A 21,155-nucleotide genomic window follows, 5' to 3' on the forward strand; every position below is an offset into this window, starting at 1 on the left:
GGGGGGGGTGGATGGCACGCGTGTCTCCGACGCTCATGCTAACCTCATGTTTCATCTTACTCCTCAAGAAATATTTCCATAACTTCTGGTATACTTAGTAATAGCTATCCTTCTTAGTTTGTCTTCCCCCCTGTTTTTGGACAAAGACCTATCGTGACAAACGGCCGTCTTAACCAGTTCTCAAAAATGACAAAGAACGGTGAACTTCCAGTCACTCTTCACGGCTTCTGATGCTCTTAAGTAACTGACCTGCAAAATCACTATGCCTGTTTATCTTCATTTTGCCCACATTCATGCACAAAGTACATCTGTGATGTCAGCTAAGAAGTCATTTATTCATTATATTAGGTCAACCAAACGATATAGGATTGTTATCAGGCTTCTGGAAAACTTTCTGTTGAGTTGATCATATGATTCAGGTGAGTTTTACAAGGGAAACATGGAAAACAGACTGGATAGATAGGAGGACCCACGTTGGTGACCCTAGTGGAGACCTGCTCTCTAGCCAGTGAAATTCTACCTAATGCTGATTGGACACTGTGTGTGTATGCTTGAAAAGGATGTGAACTGGGGCAGTTCCGCTGTGGGACAGGCCGATGCATCCCATGGGACTGGCACTGCGACGGGACGTCCGACTGTTCGGATGACACCGATGAACAAGAATGCCGTGAGTCGTTGATAACTTGACACTTTTTGTCCTTGAAGGCCCCTTTAGTTAGTTAGCATTTCCCCCAATTTGGTATAGAACACATCAATCAATGCATACCATTTTGAAACAGTATTTAGGGGAATGGAAAAACATCTATTTACATTTTTTTCTCCCTTGCAGCTCTTATAACGTGCGATGACAGTCACTTTCAGTGTTTGAGTGACGGCGAGTGCGTCCCAGAAGTCTGGGTGTGCGACGACGAAGAGGACTGTGAGGACGGATCGGACGAGAGGCAAAACTGTCGTACGTGGACTTCTTTCAAACTCTTAGATTTCATTTCAACACAGGTTTCAAACTCATTTTGTCAATAATTGAAGCAGTGGTTCAGTGACACGTAGGAATAACCAAAATAGGAATGATAATGTACAGTTCGCTTTTGCTGTTTGCATGTACTACTTTGACCAGCTGTCCAACTTTTTGACATTTTGCCAAACGTCTCCATTCCGTCCTCAGCTGGCCGAACCTGCACGACTGGACAGTTCAGCTGCGGTAACGGGGCGTGTGTACCGGCGGAGTACCGATGCGACCATCTGGCCGACTGCACTGACGGTTCCGATGAGCGTCACTGCAGTAAGTCGTGCCCATATTTTAACACCCATTTGAATCCATTTGATCAGATTAAGATGCCGCTGACAGACAAAGGGGGCCACAATATGCTTCTCGTTGTCAGAGTTTGATTGCGGATTCCTCGGTGGATTAGCCAAAGTGAAGTTTAACCACTATTGTGGCTCAAAGCACCGCACATTCGGGGAATCCCACAATTGCAAGAATGCGGCCGCAAATGCTGTCGCTACGGTGGCCGCGTTAAATTGTCCCCACTTCTCCCTCCCATGCGCCAAGCTTTTCACTTGCTGTCACGCTGTCAGGTTGACATGAGTGCATTATGTTGCTCAGATGACGATCTAATCTTCCAGATTACTCGGAGTGCGCGGAGCTTAGATGTGCTAATGGTGCCTGCTACAACCGGACCCAGAGATGTGACCACATACTTGATTGTCGAGATGACTCTGATGAAGCAAATTGCAGTAAGTCTGTTTTTGAGATCTTGCCATGACCTACGTGGCAAATCTGCCAAAATGGGAAAAGTCACTCACACTTCACTACATTTTCCCTCTTTTTAAAAAATAATTATATATATATATTTAAATTTTAGCACAGCACTGCAGTACAGGCCTGTTTCCATGTCATAACGGGATGTGTGTCCCTCAACGTTATATCTGTGACCATGACGATGACTGCGGGGATCGGAGTGATGAACTCAACTGCAGTAGGATGTCTCTTCTACTTTCTTTTGGATTTAGGGGTCATTCCAGAAATGGAGAACATTTTATGTCCTCATATAGAATAAGTCAAATGTGGTTTCTGATGAAAATTTATGTCATCTCCTCTGTTGATGAACTGAACTGAGGAAAAAGCCAAATTTGCACAGATTAGTAACCCTGTTACTGTGATAATGCCAACCATTATGAACATGAAAATATACTATTGATCCCTAATCTTAGCTAATCAAACTTTTGATTGTCTATTGCCTATTCAGTCATGATATTTGAAAGAAACCTGGATTTGGAAGGCCCTTAATGTGCTCCAATTCTTGAATGATGTGTTCTCTCTAGCAGTGTGTGTCAATACACTGAACATCCTTGTCCTTTTTGGACTAATTCTCAGTGTCCCTTCTATCCTCAGCATATCCTCCGTGCAGGGGCAATTACTTTACGTGCCCTAGTGGTCGCTGTATTCATCAAGTTTGGCTTTGTGATGGAGAAGACGATTGTGAGGACAACGCAGATGAAAAAGGATGTGGTATGCATGGCCACTAATTATTCTACACACTTTAGAGATGTGACCATTACACCAACATGCATAGAAGATGGAAGAAAAATGATGGATTTGAAGAAGACATTGAATTGCTTTGCTGTTTGACTAAACTTAACCAAACTCACTAATCCTTATTTTTGGACCCCAAAATGTCCATAGTTAAATCTTACTATTCAAATCCAAAGTTAGAGGTGACTACCAAGCTGCTTTTTCTGTGCTCTTCCAAGTGTGTCATTCAAATGGCTCTTTGTGGTACACGATTGCACAGGGCCCCCCCTCCTTCAGAGGTCTTTAGAATTTGTCCACATGGCTGTGAAGAGTGTGTGTTTTTGAAGGATGGGCTACAGAAGCCCGCAGTGACCCCCTCAGAGCCCCCTGCTGTGATTTAAAGCGACATTCCTCACGGTGACAATGATGTCATTGCACATCTTTTGTCCCTCCGCCCAAAAATAAACCATGCCACTTTCTTACTATCCGTGCCATGTGCTGTTATTGATTGGGATTGCCAATTGAAGGTGATTTATTTCTTTTATTTTTTTTTGTCAATAGAAAATGCACTGCATGAGTGTTACCCAGGAGAGTGGGCATGTCCATCTACTGGTGCGTGCATCCCTGTTGATCAGCTGTGTGACGGGATACCTCACTGCCCCGAAGGAGAGGACGAAACCAATGCCGTAGCAGGACGAAACTGCAGTTAGTACCAATGCAACCTGTCTGTCTGTTTGTCTAGTGTCCTTTTTGGAGAGGGTCAATGTTGAGCTCTTTTCTTTTCAAAACAACATGAGTCAGCAGTTACTTTTCCAACAAATTGTTCACTGGAGCACTTTATGGTTTGTTTGAATTTACGCAGCTAGAAAGATGCACATTTTTTCTCCCCTTTATTTGATGATAAAATGATCGCAACATGTCACACTGGTAGCTTATCACAAATAGGATTTTGAATGAGGTCATTACAAATACCCGTATTACTTTGTAGCAGTTTAAAAAGAAACTGGTCATCATGCCAGATACCCACAGGTAATGGTAAGGTCATAAAAAAAGACTTTTTATTTGTGTGTTTTGTTTACAAATGTTTACACGACTGGAGGGAAGTCGTTTGAATTGCCGAGTAAATTCAGTAAAGATATTACACTTTGAGGATTTTTTTAATTGAGGGTGTGCTCATTTTCGTTGCTGGGGGAGTAGACATTCATAGCTATGTTATTTTGAACAGATAGAAAATGGACTTTGTTGCAACTGGAGTGTAGCAAAAGTTTTATTATTTAATATGTTTACATAGATACAAAGAGTCCACTCACTATTTTGATACACTATGGCTTTATTCAACTATATTTCAAAGTATAACTTTGTGGCACATTTGTATTCATTTATAGTTGACTAAGGGTACGTGGGGAAAAAAAACAATGTTGCTTTGTACATTGGCAAGGTGTCTGGAGATGTTCTTCTCTGAGTTGTGAGGATCGCTGTCATCCATCCCCCAACGGTGGAATCTGTTCCTGCCCTTCGGGATACATTGTCAACCGCAATGACAGTCGCTCGTGTCAAGGTATACAATACAGGAATGTATTAACTGTTGCCAGGTATGTAGCTTTCTTCTTTCTATTGAAGACTTTGATGACTGCTCAATGTGGGGCGTGTGTGACCAGCTGTGCGAGGACCGCCTTGGTTCTCATCACTGTAGCTGCAGGGAGGGTTACATCTTGGAACAGCACCGATTCTGTCGAGCCGACACCTCGCGTAAGTGTGACGTTTCCTCTCCGTCTTGCACACAGTGAGCTCACCTTTTGAAATGTCTGAATGGAGCGTCCAAACAATGTCCATTAACATAGCCCCCTTCCCCGTTGAAGACCCCTGTGGCTACTTTGCTCTGCTCAGCTCATGTACTCCTTCCTGGTGCATTGGTGCATGCACATTGTTTTTTCAGTAAAGTCTCTTGGCTTTGTGGAGCTGAAGGACTGAACTCTTTTGCCCAACTAAGAGGTGGATGTAAAGCATGGTAGCGTTCCAAAACAGAAATAAATGATCTGGTCTTTATATGCTAAACACACACTATAAAACTGGCTAGAAATGAAAATCAAAGCTATGTGTGAATGAATATTCTTTATGTTGCAGATGGAGTTCCTTTATTAGTGTTTTCCAATGGCCGAGATCTGCTAATTGGTAACATTCATGGCAACAGTCTGCGTACTTTGGTACTGTCCCAGAACAGAGGGGCTGCAGCTGGAGTGGACTTTCATTATGATCGCCAGAAGATTTTCTGGACTGACACTGTACAGAATAAGGTAACTTACAGAACCGTGGTGCTTTGAAAAATATTTCTAATGCTATTTATATCGCTTCAAGGACTTTACACGCACTCACCGCTACTGACCAATTTGACACCATAATTGTATTCAAAAGTTTTTCACTTTCTCAATGCAAATTCCATTGTTCCTTTGTAGGGACAGGAAAGAAAATCACTGTAGTACTCACCAAATAAGTCATGGTACCTTTAAAGGAATAGACAAAACCTAGTTGAAATGACATTCATGTTAGAGATGGTTGGTCAACGAATCTAAATATGCAATTGATGAACAGCAATTTTGCCTATTCCCACTCAGCTAATACACAGCAGAAAAATGTAATTCTGTTTTATTATTTCTGCTGGAATGCATTTGATGAAAACCTTGATTTGAGCTTCATTGTTAAGTCTTTGAGAGTCATCCATCATTGCCTGTTGATGAAGTACTAACATTGCCTACAAGTTATCGCTTGAAATATCTCTAAGCCTGGTACAGTCATTAAGTGATTGCCACTGACACCAGTGCAGTGGGGTCATCATGAATTGGAAGCTCTGTAAAATGTGAAAACAAATCCTAGTGTATTATCTCTAGCCCTATCTGATAAACAGCTATGATGGCTGCATACCAGGCTGTAATTTTGTAATACAAGCTCGGTTTAGTAATTATGCTGTATTTGTTTTCAGTGGCACTGTCCCTCTAAATGCATTCTTCTCCTCTAAAAAAGAAGGGCAGCTGCCAGCTTGACGGGCCGGGGTATGTCTTTTAAAGGGGATCTTTGTAAGTTAAATGCCTCTGTCGCTCAATGATTAAACTAGCCAAGGTGCAAGCAGGGCATGTGAAACAACCAGTCTTCAGTTTCTCTTTAAACCCCCCATCTCGGAACTCACTAAGAGTCATCATTTGGCATACTTTGACTCAACTTACTACTTAACAATAACAGCTCTCAGAGAAATAGTGAGCAATTCATGAAAAAGAGGCTTTAAGATTTTTAATACCTTTTCTAGTTCAGGGTTACTGTGAAACTAAATGTAAAACAAGGTGACTTGCACATATATTTGGGGGCGGGGGTTGTACGAAAATAGATTTAGACATTCAATTTATACAGGAGACTTATTCTCAAGGAAAAAGGTATATTACCGCACAGTGCTGAGTGGAAATACCTTCTTTTATAAAAGGCAGGTAATAATACAGTACCTTCATTTCTGAAAAGAAGAGTGACCACCTAGGAGCTTATTTCTTCACCGACAATGAGGTCTTTTGTGTACAGGTGTTTTCTGTGGACATGGATGGGTCCAATATGCAGGTGGTTTTAAATGTATCAGTTGACCACCCCGAGAACCTGGCTGTGGATTGGGTGAACAATAAACTGTATGTGGTGGAGGCCAGTGTCAACAGGATCGACATGGTGGACTTGGATGGAAGTAACCGGGTCACACTCATGACCGAGAACCTGGGTAATCCTAGAGGACTGGCAGTGGACCCCACTGTGGGGTAAGAACATCCATCCCCTCATTCCCATGCACCTGTCCTCCCACACCTGAGGCAGGTGGCTACAAATAAATTGGTCCTAAAGTGAGTCAATATGACCACAAAATGCCTTTGAGACTATCTTTGTATGGATAACAATAACAAAAGAATCGATATTTACGCAATTACAATGAGGGTGAGATGTACAACCACAAAAGAGTCGTAATTAAAATGTTCCCTCCACAGCTATATGTTCTTCTCAGATTGGGAGGCTGTCAATGGACAACCTGGACTTGAACGGGCCTACATGGATGGAACCAACCGTTATGGGATCATCAGAACTAAGCTGGGCTGGCCAGCGGGCATCACACTAGACATCGAGGCCCAGCGTGTTTACTGGGTTGACAGTCGCTACGATTACATTGAAACCGCAACCTATGATGGTCTTCATAGGTAAATATGACCATTTCCTTATTCTTTTATTTTTACTCTAAGGACGTGGAGGCAATTCTTTTATCTCATCATATCATTGCATTTCAAACAGGAAAACTGTTGTACATGGCGGTGCCGTGGTTCCTCACCCATTTGGGCTTAGCTTATTTGAGCGCTATGTGTATTTCACCGACTGGACTAAGATGGCCGTCATGAAAGTCAACAAGTTTACAGACACAAACCCTCAGATAGTCTACGCTACATCGCAGACCCCACATGGAGTGGCAGTAATACATCATCTCAAGCAGCCACACGGTAGGTCGGGATGGCAATTAATGTAAGCAAGTCTAATTTTCAGTCTTTTTTTGTCCTTAGTGACGAATCCCTGCGGTGAAAACAAAGGCGGATGTGATCACATCTGCGTTTTGAGTCACAGGAGTGACAACGGAGGTTTGGGCTACCGTTGCAAGTGCCGCTTAGGCTATGACCTACACACAGATGGCAAGAAATGTCTGGGTCAGTAAGCTAAAATGTGTAAATGAAACTGATCGCAGTAGTCCTTCAAGTCTTTTCTGATTTCTTGTCTCTAGCCGTGAGGCAGTTTCTCCTCTTTTCCAGTCAACTAGCAGTGAGAGGGATACCCTTCAACCTCTCCTCTCAAGAAGATATCATCCTGCCTATCACTGGATTACCATCCTACTTTGTTGGGGTGGACTTTAGTGCCGAAGATGATGCTATCTTCTTCTCAGACACAGCCAAAGATATGATTTATAAACAGAAAGTGGATGGGACTGGTGAGCAATTGCCTGAAAAAATATTACTACAGTATCATCTATAGAGTGTCATTTTGATAGTACGCCACAGTTTGAAAATTAACATTGTGCTGGGATGTGGGGAGAAATGATAATATATTTAAGGATGTAGTTAAATGGTATTATATTTTGAATAATTTATAGTCTACTGGTCATGTAAATAAATGCCATGGAAGATGAGCGAATTAGTTGAAATTGAATACAACTGTTTATGAGCTATACAGGTGCTTTATAGTGGCTGTTAATAAGATAGTAAAAAACACGATTTATGCTTTTACAAGTCTGACTTCATCGTTTAACAACTTTGTTCTGCACAGGCAGGGAGGTGCTGGCAGCCAACAGAGTGGACAGTGTGGAGGACCTGGCTTACGACTGGATTTCTAAAAATCTCTACTGGACTGACCCGCGATACAGGAGCATATCTGTCATGAAGGTCACCGATAAGTCTAGGCGGGCTATCATACAGAACCTCAACAACCCGAGGGCCATCGTGGTCCATCCACTCGTTGGGTAATCAATACATACGACTTCATAGCAATTCAAGACAGATATGATTAAAAATGTCCTTCACGTAGCTAACTAATGAGTATAACAGAGGTGTTTAACTTTTCACAACCTGCTCCCAAATAAAAGGGGGAAAAGTTATTAAGTACAATCTGTTATTTCCAATAGCCTCAAAGTCATAAGGTCTCTGCATCCACAAGAAAAGATTAGTGAAGCATGAAGGGTGGTATTGTAGTGGTAATACCAATCAGTTGGATTACACATTATTATGATGAAAAATAAAAATGGAATTGTATGGTCTTGTATTTATTTGCCTGTTCCTGCTAACCAGGTCAAATACCTTATTACGTTCTCATTCTACCTGTTTATGTTGCTTTTTCAGATATATTTTTTGGACTGACTGGTACCGCCCAGCAAAGATTATGAGAGCTTGGGGTGACGGGTCACATGCCCTTTCCATTGTAAACACGACTCTTGGCTGGCCTAACGGTCTCGCTATCGACTGGAGGTGAGTCCTGATGCCGCTCAGCCAGCTGGCTGAAGTAATTGTCTGAAAATAAAATGAATTTGGTTCTCCAATCTCCTTTTTTTATCCCCCAAAAGCTCCATGCGTTTGTATTGGGTGGATGCCTTCTTTGACAAAATTGAACATAGCAATTTTGACGGACATAACAGGCTTTCTTTGGGGCGCGTTACTCAGATGTCACATCCTTTTGGCCTCACCATTTTTGAAGGTAAGTGTTTAAGAGCTAAGTATGTTGACATTCATTTCTCATTAAACACAAAAGAAAATGAACGGCCAAAGCAAAAATATTATGTCCACACTTCCAATGGAATTTTGTCTCACTCTACATCATGCAACATTGTTATGCATAAGAGAATTATTTTTCTATTGCTTGTCCTGAATAACAGAAATCAGTTTGACTAACAGTAAAAACTGACACTTTTTGCAACCTTGTTACAGTGCAAAAAAGTATAAATATCCACTAAACAATGTAATAAAATAAATTCCCTTTGATCTGCAAGAACCAAGCCATAATTTATTGCCAAATATTTTTCAAGAATTCTGAAGCCACAATCTCCCCTGAGTAACAAAACGATACATGTGAATATAAAAGACAAGTCCAGTGATAATTTCTCTATTGCACTTCAAGGTTATGCATATTTTACCGACTGGCGCCTGGGTGGTATTGTCCGCGTCCGCAAGAGCGATGGTGGAGAAATGGTGGTGATCCGACGAGGGATCAGCCACATCATGCACGTCAAATCATTCAACTCCAACATCCAGATCGGTCAGTTTCTTTCCTGACGGCTCAGTCAAATTGTTTCTACTTCTTAACCCTAAACCCTGACTTGCCTGCACCCACCTCAGGTTCGAACCCCTGCAACCGTCCGACAAATCCAAATGGAGACTGCAGCCACTTTTGCTTCCCAGCACCCACTTCTCAGCGGGTGTGTGGATGTCCGTACGGCATGAAGCTGTCCCCCAACCAGCAGACGTGCACGGAGGACCCTTCCAGTGAGCCCCCGACCCTCCAATGCGGCGCCAACTCCTTTTCCTGCGGGAACGGAAAATGTGTCCCAAACACGTACCGATGCGATGGTGTTGACGACTGCTACGACAACAGCGATGAGACCCACTGTGGCATCAACAGTAATGATTTAAATTAGTGGGGCGATATACTTGATCTATTTTCAGCATCTCTGCAACAGACTTCATTATTTTTCAGATGCCACTTGCTCTCCTTCTGCATTCACCTGCGCCAATCAGCGTTGCGTGCCAGCTTCGTGGCGTTGCGATAGCCACAATGACTGTTTGGATGATAGCGACGAGGCCGACTGCCCGACACGGGTTCCCGGAACCTGCCCGGCCAATCAGTTTTTGTGCTCCAACCACCGCTGCATCCCGCTAAGCTGGCGTTGTGACACGGATAACGACTGTGGCGACGGTTCAGATGAAGCTGACTGCCGTGAGTTACTATTTTATTTAGTATTTATTTATTTATTTATTTTAGGCTGAAAGTTGCCATCGCGTGTATGTTTTAAAGAAGGTTCACAACTCTCTTTTGATTATGAGCTCCATTCATTTTCAATGGCAAAAACATTCACATTTTCAAATGTTTAATTATATATTGTTTCTTGATATCATTTGCTAATCAACGTTTGTGTTTTGATTCTAAGTCACACATTAGGTCATTTTTGTTGACAGATCTTAGTAGCACATGCCATCCAGAGCAGTTTCAGTGTCCAGACCACCGCTGCATAGCCCCCAGCTATATCTGCGATGGCGATCGGGACTGTGTGGATGGGGCAGATGAGCAAGGATGCAGTGAGTAGCTACCAGTCACTCTTTGAACCAACAAAGAAACAAAAATGTGGTTTGCATTTTACTGGACATTTCACAAATGGGAAATTTGACCTAAAGTCTGTGTAGAATGAAACAAACGTGAGCATTTCAACTGTTGCACATCAATATAGGTCGGCATATTCAAATCACAAAGGTGAGAATATACACTTGACCAATCTCTACTGGATTTTGCAGTCTACAACTGCACCGTGACGGAGTTCAAGTGCTCCCGCAGTCACCAGTGTATTAACTCCTTCTACCGATGCGATGGCGTTTTTGACTGCACGGATCGCTCAGATGAGCAAGGCTGTCGTAAGTAAATGAAATAACATTTTATATAGCTCACTTGACTTTAAGACATAATAATAAATCACATTGCAAAACGAGGAAAGGTGGCTGGTGAGGCACTAATGTTAGATTTCCTAATTAACAGTATGATATATAGTACTATATCGTTCACTGCCACGCCTTAGACGTCTTTGGCCGTCAGTGGCAGCCGGCGCGTCACTGTCTCTCCATTATATTCATTCATCAGCCACGAGGCCTCCAGGCATGTGCCATCACGAGAGCGAGTTTCAGTGCCAGTCAGACGGCAGCTGCGTACCGTCTGCCTGGGAATGTGACGGTCACGCCGACTGCGAGGACGGCAGCGACGAGCACCACGCCTGCCCGCCTCGCACCTGCCCTTCCACGCTTTTCCGCTGCGACAATGGCAACTGCATACTGCGCGGCTGGCTGTGCGACGGCGACAACGACTGCAGAGACCTGAGCGACGAGCGCGACTGTCCCACGCCGCCTTTCCGGTGCCCGAGCTGGCAGTGGCAGTGCCCCGGCTACAGTATGTGCATCAACCTCACCGCGGTGTGTGACAACTCTCCTGACTGTCCTAACGGGGCAGACGAGTCTCCACTCTGTAGTAAGTCACTGAAAAATGGATGGATGTATAATTTCATAACAATGTGGTGTTTCTTTTGTTGTTGTTGTCTATCTTTGCAATTTGTTCAAATCACGCGTGCGTGTGTGTATGTGATTTGACTGACGTTAACCTGAAGGTGATTTTTGATTTAAACTTTCTTGCTTTTCTCATACCTACCTTGCAGACGAGCCTTTGCCAGGTAGGAACACAACTCAATCATTCGGTAGAAATGCTGTGAATGGAACTGATTCATTGTTTAAAGTTTTAGTACTCTGCCTAAACTCAGAAAAAGTCTTGATCTTTAACCAAAATAATTTTACACAGCTTTTAGATAGGATTTGGACACATTTTTGGGGCAGTTTCAGTTTTACCGCAAAAGATCAAGTCTTAATTTTCACTTTTCTCCATTAACTTGACATACCTGATGTGCATCCATTTTTTTCAAGTTGACCTGATTATCTGAAACAATTCCAATCACACATTTGATAACACCATTAATTCAGGCGTTAGACTTGATGACTGCATCTTCTTCCAATTTTCTTTTCACTCTGAATGACCACCTAATCATAAAAATAATTCTGTTAGAAGTTCATAATTAACCTCCATTCACTTACACTTTCAGTAGTTTCACCAATTTTCTTAGTTGTTTTGGTAGTTTACTGCACCACAATACTTGGCTGTTAAATGACTTTTCATCAATTGAAACAATCACAGGAGCAAAAGACCATCATTTGCATGTTGAAAAAAAAAAGTCAAAACTTGACTGGTTACAAAATAGGCCAATGTGTCTGTGCATGTGGGCTTTGTTTGAGTTGAGCATCCCGATCTTTACCTGTATAGTTCTAACTGGTCTTATTCTTGCATGGTACTATTTAGGAATGCATGCACTGGATTTCTGTCCATTTTGGTACTGATTTACATTTTTTATTTTGTTCGTCCAACATAGATCAGGAAAGCTGCTCTGACAACAATGCTGGATGCACCCACGGTTGTATCCAAGGGCCCTTTGGTGCCCAGTGCACTTGTCCCGTGGGCTATCAACTGAGCAACGATTCCAAAACGTGCGACGATATAGACGAATGTCACCCTCCCGGGCAATGTAGCCAGCATTGCTTTAACGAGAGAGGCTCCTTCCGATGTCACTGCCATGACGGCTACACCCTCGAAGAGGATCAGCGGACCTGCAAGGCATCAGGTGATTTTCTCATTTTAAAGACTACTGTGACCCGTGGTGTTTTGACCCTCCCCCCTTATCTGCCCTCGCCGCTCACATTCCTTTAGATGAGTGTATAACATATATGTCAGTCAGTGTTCATCACTTGCGTAATTAGGAAATGATCACCAACAAAGGGCCTGTTTATGAGGAGCGTGCCTCTTGCGCATTGATAACCTGCTGAAAGGAATTGTAACACAATAGTGCTCATTATTTGTACTAAAGTGCATTCCCCAGGGGTGGATATTTGAGCAAGGTCTATCTACTAGCCTTGTTGCAGGGTTGAGTGGACATGCACAGGCTGACAAGCGCTGCTATTAGCATGAGAAAAGACTTGAGAAAGTATGCCATCCCTGCTAACAGATACTCGTCAAGCCTTCTTGTTGGTAGCCAGTCGAAATCACATCGTCCAAGATGACATCACCTCGCAGCCCAACGTGGTGCATTCGCTGGTCCGGGATGGACGCAACATCGTGGCCCTTGACTTTGACTCGGTCGTCGACCGTGTGTTCTGGTCCGACACAAGCCAGGACAGGATCTGGAGTGCTCATAAAAATGGCAGCGATCGCACCGTGGTGAGTTTTCATTGATCGATCGTGTTGCTCACTACGCTCGCTATGGGCTATGTCTTAATTTAAAAGTATTGCCTAATTAATGAAAATAAACGTTTATTTTGAGAGAAAATCTTGTTCTTCTACCACTGTCAAAGGCAGCCAATAAGATGAAAACCTTTGTCGACAGATATTTGACAGCGGAGTGACAGTGACAGAAAGCCTTGTTGTGGATTGGGTGGGCAGGAACCTCTACTGGAGTGATTACGTCCTGGAGACTATTGAGGTCTCCAGACTAGATGGTACTCACCGGACAGTGTTGGTCAGCGAAAACGTCACCAACCCTAGAGGCCTGGTGTTGGACCCAAGAGACAGGTCAGAGCAAAAGCAATGCTTGCAAAGCTCTCTATGCTAGCAAGTGTTAAAGGTTTTGATTTTTTTTGCAGTGCCCACCTCATGTTTTGGACCGACTGGGGGAAGAATCCCCGCATTGAGAGAGCCAGCATGGATGGGAAAATGAGAACCGTTATCATAAGCAACAAATTATACTGGCCCAACGGTCTTACGATAGATTATCCCAACAATTTGCTGTACTTTGCCGATGCATATTTGGATTTCATTGACTACTGCGATTATAACGGCAAGAATAGAAAACAAGTCCTGGCCAGTGACCTTGTGAGTTTATGGACTGAGATTGGGCCCGTTGCTTTTAAACGCATAATCAAAACGTTGCGTGCTTAACAACTCTGTTTTTGCTTTTCCATTTTTCTTTGTATGAAAGGTTCTTCAACATCCTCACGCAATTACCATTTTTGAAGACTTTGTCTACTGGACTGACAGATATATCAATCGTGTGATGCGAGCCCATAAGTGGCATGGGGGGAACCAGACCGTGATGTTGTTCAACCTTCCTCAACCTATGGGGCTTGTGGCAATGCACCCAGCCAGGCAACCAGCGGGTATGGTAGAAACATGTGTAGCGCTGCAATTTAGATGTGAATTGGGTCCAATGTGTCTCAATACCTTCATTCTTGTGGACTTTTTTTGTCGTGTGGTTCATTTATAGGTAACAATCATTGCTTCCAGAACCCATGCACTCACATTTGCCTGCTCTCAGCCATTGGACCAAGGTTCTACTCATGTGCATGCCCATCTGGTTGGACGCTGGCTGCAGACCAAGTTACATGTACCAGAAGTATGTGATCTCTGTGTTTCCCTAATAGCTGAATTAGAATAAAAAATTGTGATATTTAGTTATAGGATGCACAATCCCATTCTTATCTTGATCTTGTTATTTTATGCAAGTGTATCTAGCGATCGAGCCAGGTCGCATAGTCCCCTCTTAATCTTCTTGCCAGCTAGGGTTCAGTACAAAAAAGGCATTAAGAATCATAAAGAAGTATTTTTCCAAGTCTTAAAGAGACAAGGAGCCTTTAGTTAGGATTCCGAGGAGTCTCCCTAGTGTCGACAGCTTAGTCCGTCTCAGGTTTCAGCACATGAAAGCCGATACAGTTTGCCCAATGTCCAATGATTATCCAAGAATGAAATTGCACACTTTTACACATCAGTAGAGGACAACAGCATGTGTACCTGCAGTGCTGTTTTCAAATTGTCCCATTCAAAAAGGTATTCATTTTCAATGTCTTTTCTACTTGTAGTTGAGGACCCGTTCTTGGTGGTGGTGAGAGACAGCATTATTTATGGAATTTCCCTGAATCCGGACGACAAAAGCAATGATGCTATGGTGCCCGTGGCAGGGCTTCAGAATGGCTACGACACTGACTTTGACGACAATGAACAGACACTTTACTGGGTTGAGCATCCAGTGAGTTACGGTTCACACACACACACACACACTCTAATGATTTGACTCTAACATTGTTACAAGTACAGTGAAACTTATGAGCCAATATTTTTAGACACTTTAAACTCACTGATCTTTCCTCGTCTCCCACCATAGTCAGAGTGAAGCAAAAGGCTACATACATTTCTTCATATTTTTTACTCTCATTTAAATTTTTGTCACTATTGTTGTGATTTATTTCCACCCATCTTTCAGTGCAAGCACCTAAGATTACCAAGCAATGACATTATCAGCATTTTCCGCCTTTCAGGGTGAGATCCACAGAGTGAAGTCCGATGGAACCAATAGGACAGAGTTTGCTCCAGCAGCCATCTTAGGTTCCCCAGTGGGTCTGGCCCTGGACTGGATAACTGAAAACCTCTATTACACTAATCCCTCCACACAATCCATCGAGGTGAGATCATTCACAAAAACCTTAATTTGATGAATCACGCCGTTCAACTGGGACCAAAAAACAGTGTGACCCATGTAATTGGCCCTGTTTATGCTGGAGCAGGTTCTGAGGCTCAGAGGGAAAGTACAATACAGGAAAACCCTCATCACGAATACTGGCTCTCCAACTGGCGCTGGCAGTCCTGTTGGTATTGCTGTTGACCCGGCACGTGGGTAAGTTCTGTTTAACACCTAGCCATCCGTACGTAGGCTGACCCTTCAATGCTGACCTTTCTTGGCATATTTTCAAGCAAATTGTACTGGACCGATCAAGGGACTGAGAGTGGAATCCCTGCCAAAGTGGCATCAGCAGACATGGATGGCTTGAACCCTGTCACACTGTTCACTAATAACTTGGACCACATAGAGTTCATTACTGTGGACATTCAAGAGAACAAGCTATATTGGGCTGTGTCAAGCAGTGGCATGGTTGGTTTTTACTCAAACAACTTTCTTTATCCTATAAGGCAGCAACAGTCACTAATAGTGATTTTCTGCAGATTGAACGTGGTGATCCAGATGGGACCAACCGCATTACCATCGTGTCCGGCCTTGCTCATCCCTGCGGCGTTGCCATCTATCAAAACTTCCTGTACTTCACCGACCGCGACTTTGAGGTCATAGAGCGCGCGGACAAGAACACGGGCTCTGACAGGGTCGTGTTACGGAACAATGTGCCAGGACTCAGAGTTCTGAAAGTCCATTATCGAGATGGTGAGTCGAATGCTAGAAAAACAAAACAGACGCAGGCTGCTCAAATTATTTTAATTTCGATGATGGGATAACTTTAAAATGCACAAAAATTGATTCTCATTTTCCTCCCACATATTCAGCCTCAGCAGGCACGTCCAATGGCTGTACCAGAAACACGTCTGCCTGCGAGCATCTGTGCCTGCCTCGCCCGCGTGATCTTTTCACGTGTGCCTGTGCCACAGGCTTTAAACTCAATGCTGACAATAAAACCTGCGCCCCTTACGAGTCCTACGTTGTCATCTCAACACTATCCGCTATTAAGGGCTTCAGTCTTGAAGGAGATGACCACTCAGAAGCCATGGTGCCAGTGGCTGGAAGAGGTCAGTCAAGAAGCAACTGCTGCAAAAAAAGCACAATTGTGGCTTTTATGTTTTGCATTTTGTTCTGAAGATATTATTGATGGGTGAAGATTTAGCCTTAGTACCTTATAACCAATCTCATCCTTGCTTCCAATAAGTTCATTATTGCTTTTTCAGGTCGTAATGCATTACATGTTGATGTGCACATGGCATCTGGTTACATCTACTGGTGTGACTTCAGCAGCACTGTTACAGCACAGAACGGGGTTAGAAGGATCAAGACAGACGGCTCTGGATTAAGTAATATAGTAACCACTGGGATAGGACGCAACGGGATCCGTGGTATTGCCGTGGACTGGGCTGCAGGTATGCTCCTTTTTGCAGATTTTCTTATTCACCTAGGTTATTTTGTTCTCAGGTCAGTTAATCGATTGCAAATGGACTTTTCTGAAAAATCCAGATAACATTTATTCAATACTCTGAGTACGACAGACAACTGTATGGCGCTCCTTATAAAAGTTTTGCTCACCAAAGAGGGACTGCTAGTTTAAAAAGGGCGCAAAATCAGACAACGCAATTTTTTCAAAGAAAAGTATAAGCTAGATCTCTATCACACTCTTTTTCTACATGTAACGTTGATAGACATCTAATCCATTTGAGCTGGTAAAGCGAGCAGTAAATAGACTTGATGGTGGATTTCTACTAAATGAGTTGACCTTGTCCCTAGGCAACCTTTACTTCACCAACGCCTTCCTGATGGAGACATACATCGAAGTTCTTCGTCTGAACACTACTTTCCGAAGAGTGCTGCTTAAAACCCAGACGGACATGCCACGCCACATTGTAGTGGACCCGAAAAATAGATACTTATTCTGGGCTGACTATGGCCAGAATCCTAAAATCGAACGGTCGCTCTTGGATGGAACAAACCGCACCATTTTAGTATCATCGGGAATCATCACTCCTCGAGGTCTTGCCCTAGACCAGGAAACTGGCTACGTCTACTGGGTAGATGACTCTCTGGATATGATTGCCCGCGTCAGCCCCAAAGGAGGCGAGACGGAGGTTGTGCGGTTTGGCAGTCGCTACCCGACTCCTTACGGGATCGCCGTGTTTGAAGGCAGCATCATTTGGGTGGACAGAAACCTGAAGAAAGTGTTCCAAGCTAGCAAGGAGCCCGGCAGCACAGAGCAAACTCTTGTCATCAGAGATAACATAAACATGCTAAGAGATGTTACAATTTTTGACCAGCGGATGCAGCCTTCCACAGCCCAAGAACTTAATAATAACCCCTGTGTGGAGGCCAACGGAGGCTGCGATCACTTTTGCTTTGCCCTGCCGACCAGCGATGTTGGCAATGCATCCAGGAAATGCGCTTGTGCGTTTGGAAATCTTGCAGCAGATAACAAGAGCTGCGTGGTGTCAAAGGATGACTATCTTATCTACACTACCGAGAGCACGGTGCGCAGCTTACGGCTGGATCCAGAAGACCACGCTGTGCCTTTCCCCGTGGTCAATGTGCCACGGACCTCCGTGGCATTGGATTTTGACCTGACTGACCGAAGAATCTACTTCACTCAGAGCACAGGGGCGGGAGCCAGCAAGATCAGTTACATCAGCCTCTCTTCTCCCACTGCACCTCCAGTGGTGGTGGTTTCAGGTAGGACAGGTGTTTTTTTTCTTTATCATGCCACCACGTGAATCTAGAGACTCGGGAATGAAAGTATAATATATAATAATATATATATTCTTAGCGCCGTGCGAATCATAGTTTCTAAAAGCAGAAGAGAGAGAAAGACAGATTCTTGCAAAATGGAGTGTGATGGTGTGGAGACAATTTTTATTATTCCAATGTGTTACAGTTAACAACAAAACTCTTCTCGATAGGCTTTTAAGCTGAGACCTTAAAACCGTACTTATTAAGGAAATCCCCCCCCATTGCTTCATTATAGTGTGAGAACTATTTTGATCTTTTCCACTGATTCTTTTAATATGGTTACGGTTTATATGACGCGACAGATCTAGGGGCCCCCGATGGCATTGCATACGACTGGATAAATAAAAGGATTTACTACAGTGACTATGCTAACCAAAGCATCAGCTCCATGTCTGTGAACGGATCGCAGAGGACTATTATTGCCAACGTGTCCAGGCCGAGGGCCATCATATTGGATCCCTGCAGAGGGTAAGGTGGTCTTGGATGGCACATTGTTCCTAGACTTTGAATATTTTCAATGCCTTCTATCATTTTGGACAGATACATGTACTGGACAGACTGGGGAACCCATGCAAAGATCGAGCGTGCTACCTTGGGTGGGAACTTCCGAAAAGAGATTGTGAACAGCAGTTTGGTGTGGCCTAACGGACTTAGCTTAGACTATGAAGAGGAGCGACTGTATTGGGCTGATGCCAGCTTGTAAGAGTGTTGAAAAAAAAATACTTTCTGTACTTTGTCAGTCATTTTCCGCATCTTAGTTTAACTTCTACTTCTATTTTTTTGTTCACCATACCAAGTAGCTGTTGATATTTATGATATTGTTTTGTTTTTTTATTCTCTGCCATTAGACAGAAGATTGAGCGATCTTCTCTGACTGGATCAAACCGGGAAGTCATCGTCAGCACGGCCATTTACCCCTTCGCAATGGCAATGTTCGGCCAGTTTATTTACTGGACCGACTGGAACACACGTAGCATCTACCGTGCCAACAAACACGATGGTTCAGACCAAACGGCGATGGTTCAGAATCTTCCGTCTCGGCCAATGGACATCCATGTTTTGGCTAGTGGGAAGCAGCTGCAGTGTATCAGTCCTTGCGAGCAGTTTAACGGCGGCTGCAGCCATGTCTGCACACCGGGTATGAACATCGTCACGATGGGTTTTCCTGCTCTTCATTTAATCGGCAAAATAACACGTTGTGATCACGTTAGGGCCCGATGGAGCCGAGTGTCACTGTCCATCAGAGGGCCAATGGTACCTCACTGACAATAAGCACTGCATCCCGGATAACGGGACTCGTTGCCAGGCGGGTCAGTTCACCTGCTTGAATGGCCGCTGTATTCGTGCACAGTGGAAGTGCGACAACGACAACGATTGCGGGGATGGCAGCGATGAGCTGGAGAGAGTTTGCGGTAGGCATCTTTTGTTTTTTGGGGGGTAAATTCCCATATGATAATCTTCTTTCTTGTTTGAGTGTGATTACACTCCCCTGTTAATGCTTTGGTACTCAGCTGTGGGAAAGCTACTAACTACTAACAAGCTGTTTCTTTCACTCAAACACACAATTCTCAGGAATCAAGACCAATTTCAACTATGTTGGTGTGTATCTTGAAAATACTTTGTGATTTGAACTTCATTTCTGAACAACTAATTATTATTAATCACTTATTATGAACTTGCATGCAGTCCCTCAGTTCCTGTCGTCATTTGTAGCTTTGTCAGGTAATAAGAGCATTCAATGCATGTGCGCAAAATTCACAGTTTCTTGATACCGCGTCACTCATCCCATTTGACAGCTTTTCACACATGCGAGCCGACGGTGTTTACTTGCGGGAACGGGCGATGTGTGCCGTACCACTATCGCTGCGACCACTATGACGACTGCGGCGACAACAGCGACGAGGCCTCCTGTCTCTTTAGGCAATGTGACCCCAACACAGAGTTCACCTGCAACAATGGCCGCTGTATTGCCAAGGATTATGTTTGCAACGGCATTAATAATTGCTATGACAACGGCACATCAGATGAGCAAAACTGCCGTAAGTAAAGCTGTTTTATTCCAACTATATATCTGCACACATAACTCACTGATGGACTCGAACACAAGTGCATAGGATAAATGGTATTAATGACATGACAAAGAAGGTTACTTGCTTTTATGGTTGTTTCAGTCAGGAAAATTTAATTAAAATTAAATTCTGTGGATGAAGCGTAGTTTGGTAAAATAAAATTCTGCTTGTGAAATGAAAATTGTGGCCTTTTAAAACAACAACTCATAAAATTTAGCAATTTGAAACAAAATGATTGAGACCTGAAAAAGATTACAATGTAATAAAATGTTCTATATTTTGTATTTTGTGTCGATCCTGAACCTACACTCAAAAGCCAAATATTTTCAGCTTTTGTGATGTTCCTAAAGTACGAATTGATTTTTTTTTTTAGCTGAGAGAACCTGCCAACCAGAACATACCAAATGTCAGTCAACCAACATTTGCATCCCACGTTCATACCTGTGTGATGGAGACAACGATTGCGGAGATATGAGTGACGAGAGCCCGACGCACTGTGGTGAGTTCTAGGCCAATAAATAAGCATTCTTGAGTTTTCAATTGCCTGAATGCCTGCGTGCCATTAGCCAGGTGAAGAACATTGCAGAAAAGACAAAAACTCGGAAGTCATTTAATGCATCTCTTTTGACTGATGTCGTCTAGCGACATCCACATGTTCCCAGAGCGAGTTCCGTTGCTCCAGCGGTCGTTGCATTCCCGCCCATTGGTACTGTGACGGAGGAGCGGATTGCGCCAACGGCTCTGATGAACCCCTCACTTGCAGTGAGTGTCACACAACTCTTTTAGCCTAAATGGCTCCAATGGCCTTTGCTGTCTTTGTGTGTCTGAAGTCATCACCGCTAAACACCATCAGGCGTCCCCTCCCCCAGTTTTTGTGTTTGTGCCTGTCCGCCCATCTCAGAAGTGGTGAGTGATGCGGCGAAGAGTGCGAGTCTGCGCGCTGTATCTCTTTGTTGATGAGATGGTCAGTCAG

General features: G+C 43.5%; 1 protein-coding gene across 11 annotated transcripts in view; it reads left to right on the top strand.

The window, feature by feature from the left end:
- Window positions 1-21,155, top strand: part of lrp2a (low density lipoprotein receptor-related protein 2a) — a 37,678-nt gene that overhangs the window by 3,566 nt on the left and 12,957 nt on the right. For 5 of the 11 annotated variants that reach the window (XM_077616378.1, XM_077616379.1, XM_077616381.1 and 2 more), the window contains exons 2-49: window positions 560-667; window positions 830-952; window positions 1,163-1,279; window positions 1,624-1,734; window positions 1,863-1,976; window positions 2,393-2,509; window positions 3,074-3,217; window positions 3,951-4,070; window positions 4,133-4,261; window positions 4,637-4,806; window positions 6,074-6,297; window positions 6,520-6,726; window positions 6,818-7,020; window positions 7,081-7,221; window positions 7,296-7,499; window positions 7,835-8,027; window positions 8,404-8,529; window positions 8,625-8,755; window positions 9,176-9,313; window positions 9,394-9,675; window positions 9,752-9,991; window positions 10,231-10,350; window positions 10,564-10,680; window positions 10,904-11,284; window positions 11,469-11,483; window positions 12,231-12,479; window positions 12,861-13,072; window positions 13,239-13,423; window positions 13,495-13,723; window positions 13,830-14,007; window positions 14,115-14,243; window positions 14,707-14,873; window positions 15,163-15,306; window positions 15,409-15,518; window positions 15,596-15,773; window positions 15,845-16,058; window positions 16,178-16,417; window positions 16,574-16,762; window positions 17,124-18,056; window positions 18,416-18,581; window positions 18,654-18,812; window positions 18,962-19,251; window positions 19,325-19,525; window positions 19,686-19,712; window positions 19,800-19,835; window positions 19,910-20,152; window positions 20,556-20,681; window positions 20,825-20,944. In XM_077616378.1, the coding sequence (XP_077472504.1) occupies window positions 560-667; window positions 830-952; window positions 1,163-1,279; window positions 1,624-1,734; window positions 1,863-1,976; window positions 2,393-2,509; window positions 3,074-3,217; window positions 3,951-4,070; window positions 4,133-4,261; window positions 4,637-4,806; window positions 6,074-6,297; window positions 6,520-6,726; window positions 6,818-7,020; window positions 7,081-7,221; window positions 7,296-7,499; window positions 7,835-8,027; window positions 8,404-8,529; window positions 8,625-8,755; window positions 9,176-9,313; window positions 9,394-9,675; window positions 9,752-9,991; window positions 10,231-10,350; window positions 10,564-10,680; window positions 10,904-11,284; window positions 11,469-11,483; window positions 12,231-12,479; window positions 12,861-13,072; window positions 13,239-13,423; window positions 13,495-13,723; window positions 13,830-14,007; window positions 14,115-14,243; window positions 14,707-14,873; window positions 15,163-15,306; window positions 15,409-15,518; window positions 15,596-15,773; window positions 15,845-16,058; window positions 16,178-16,417; window positions 16,574-16,762; window positions 17,124-18,056; window positions 18,416-18,581; window positions 18,654-18,812; window positions 18,962-19,251; window positions 19,325-19,525; window positions 19,686-19,712; window positions 19,800-19,835; window positions 19,910-20,152; window positions 20,556-20,681; window positions 20,825-20,944 (8,700 nt within the window). Of the gene's footprint in view, window positions 1-559; window positions 668-829; window positions 953-1,162; window positions 1,280-1,623; window positions 1,735-1,862; window positions 1,977-2,392; window positions 2,510-3,073; window positions 3,218-3,950; window positions 4,071-4,132; window positions 4,262-4,636; window positions 4,807-6,073; window positions 6,298-6,519; window positions 6,727-6,817; window positions 7,021-7,080; window positions 7,222-7,295; window positions 7,500-7,834; window positions 8,028-8,403; window positions 8,530-8,624; window positions 8,756-9,175; window positions 9,314-9,393; window positions 9,676-9,751; window positions 9,992-10,230; window positions 10,351-10,563; window positions 10,681-10,903; window positions 11,285-11,468; window positions 11,484-12,230; window positions 12,480-12,860; window positions 13,073-13,238; window positions 13,424-13,494; window positions 13,724-13,829; window positions 14,008-14,114; window positions 14,244-14,706; window positions 14,874-15,162; window positions 15,307-15,408; window positions 15,519-15,595; window positions 15,774-15,844; window positions 16,059-16,177; window positions 16,418-16,573; window positions 16,763-17,123; window positions 18,057-18,415; window positions 18,582-18,653; window positions 18,813-18,961; window positions 19,252-19,324; window positions 19,526-19,685; window positions 19,713-19,799; window positions 19,836-19,909; window positions 20,153-20,555; window positions 20,682-20,824; window positions 20,945-21,155 lie in introns of those variants that run through there. The other 6 variants (XM_077616383.1, XM_077616388.1, XM_077616380.1 and 3 more) reach the window with 5 other exon arrangements.

The sequence above is a fragment of the Stigmatopora argus genome, chromosome 13 (genome assembly GCF_051989625.1).
Source record: "Stigmatopora argus isolate UIUO_Sarg chromosome 13, RoL_Sarg_1.0, whole genome shotgun sequence".
NCBI classification, from domain to species: Eukaryota; Metazoa; Chordata; class Actinopteri; order Syngnathiformes; family Syngnathidae; genus Stigmatopora; species Stigmatopora argus.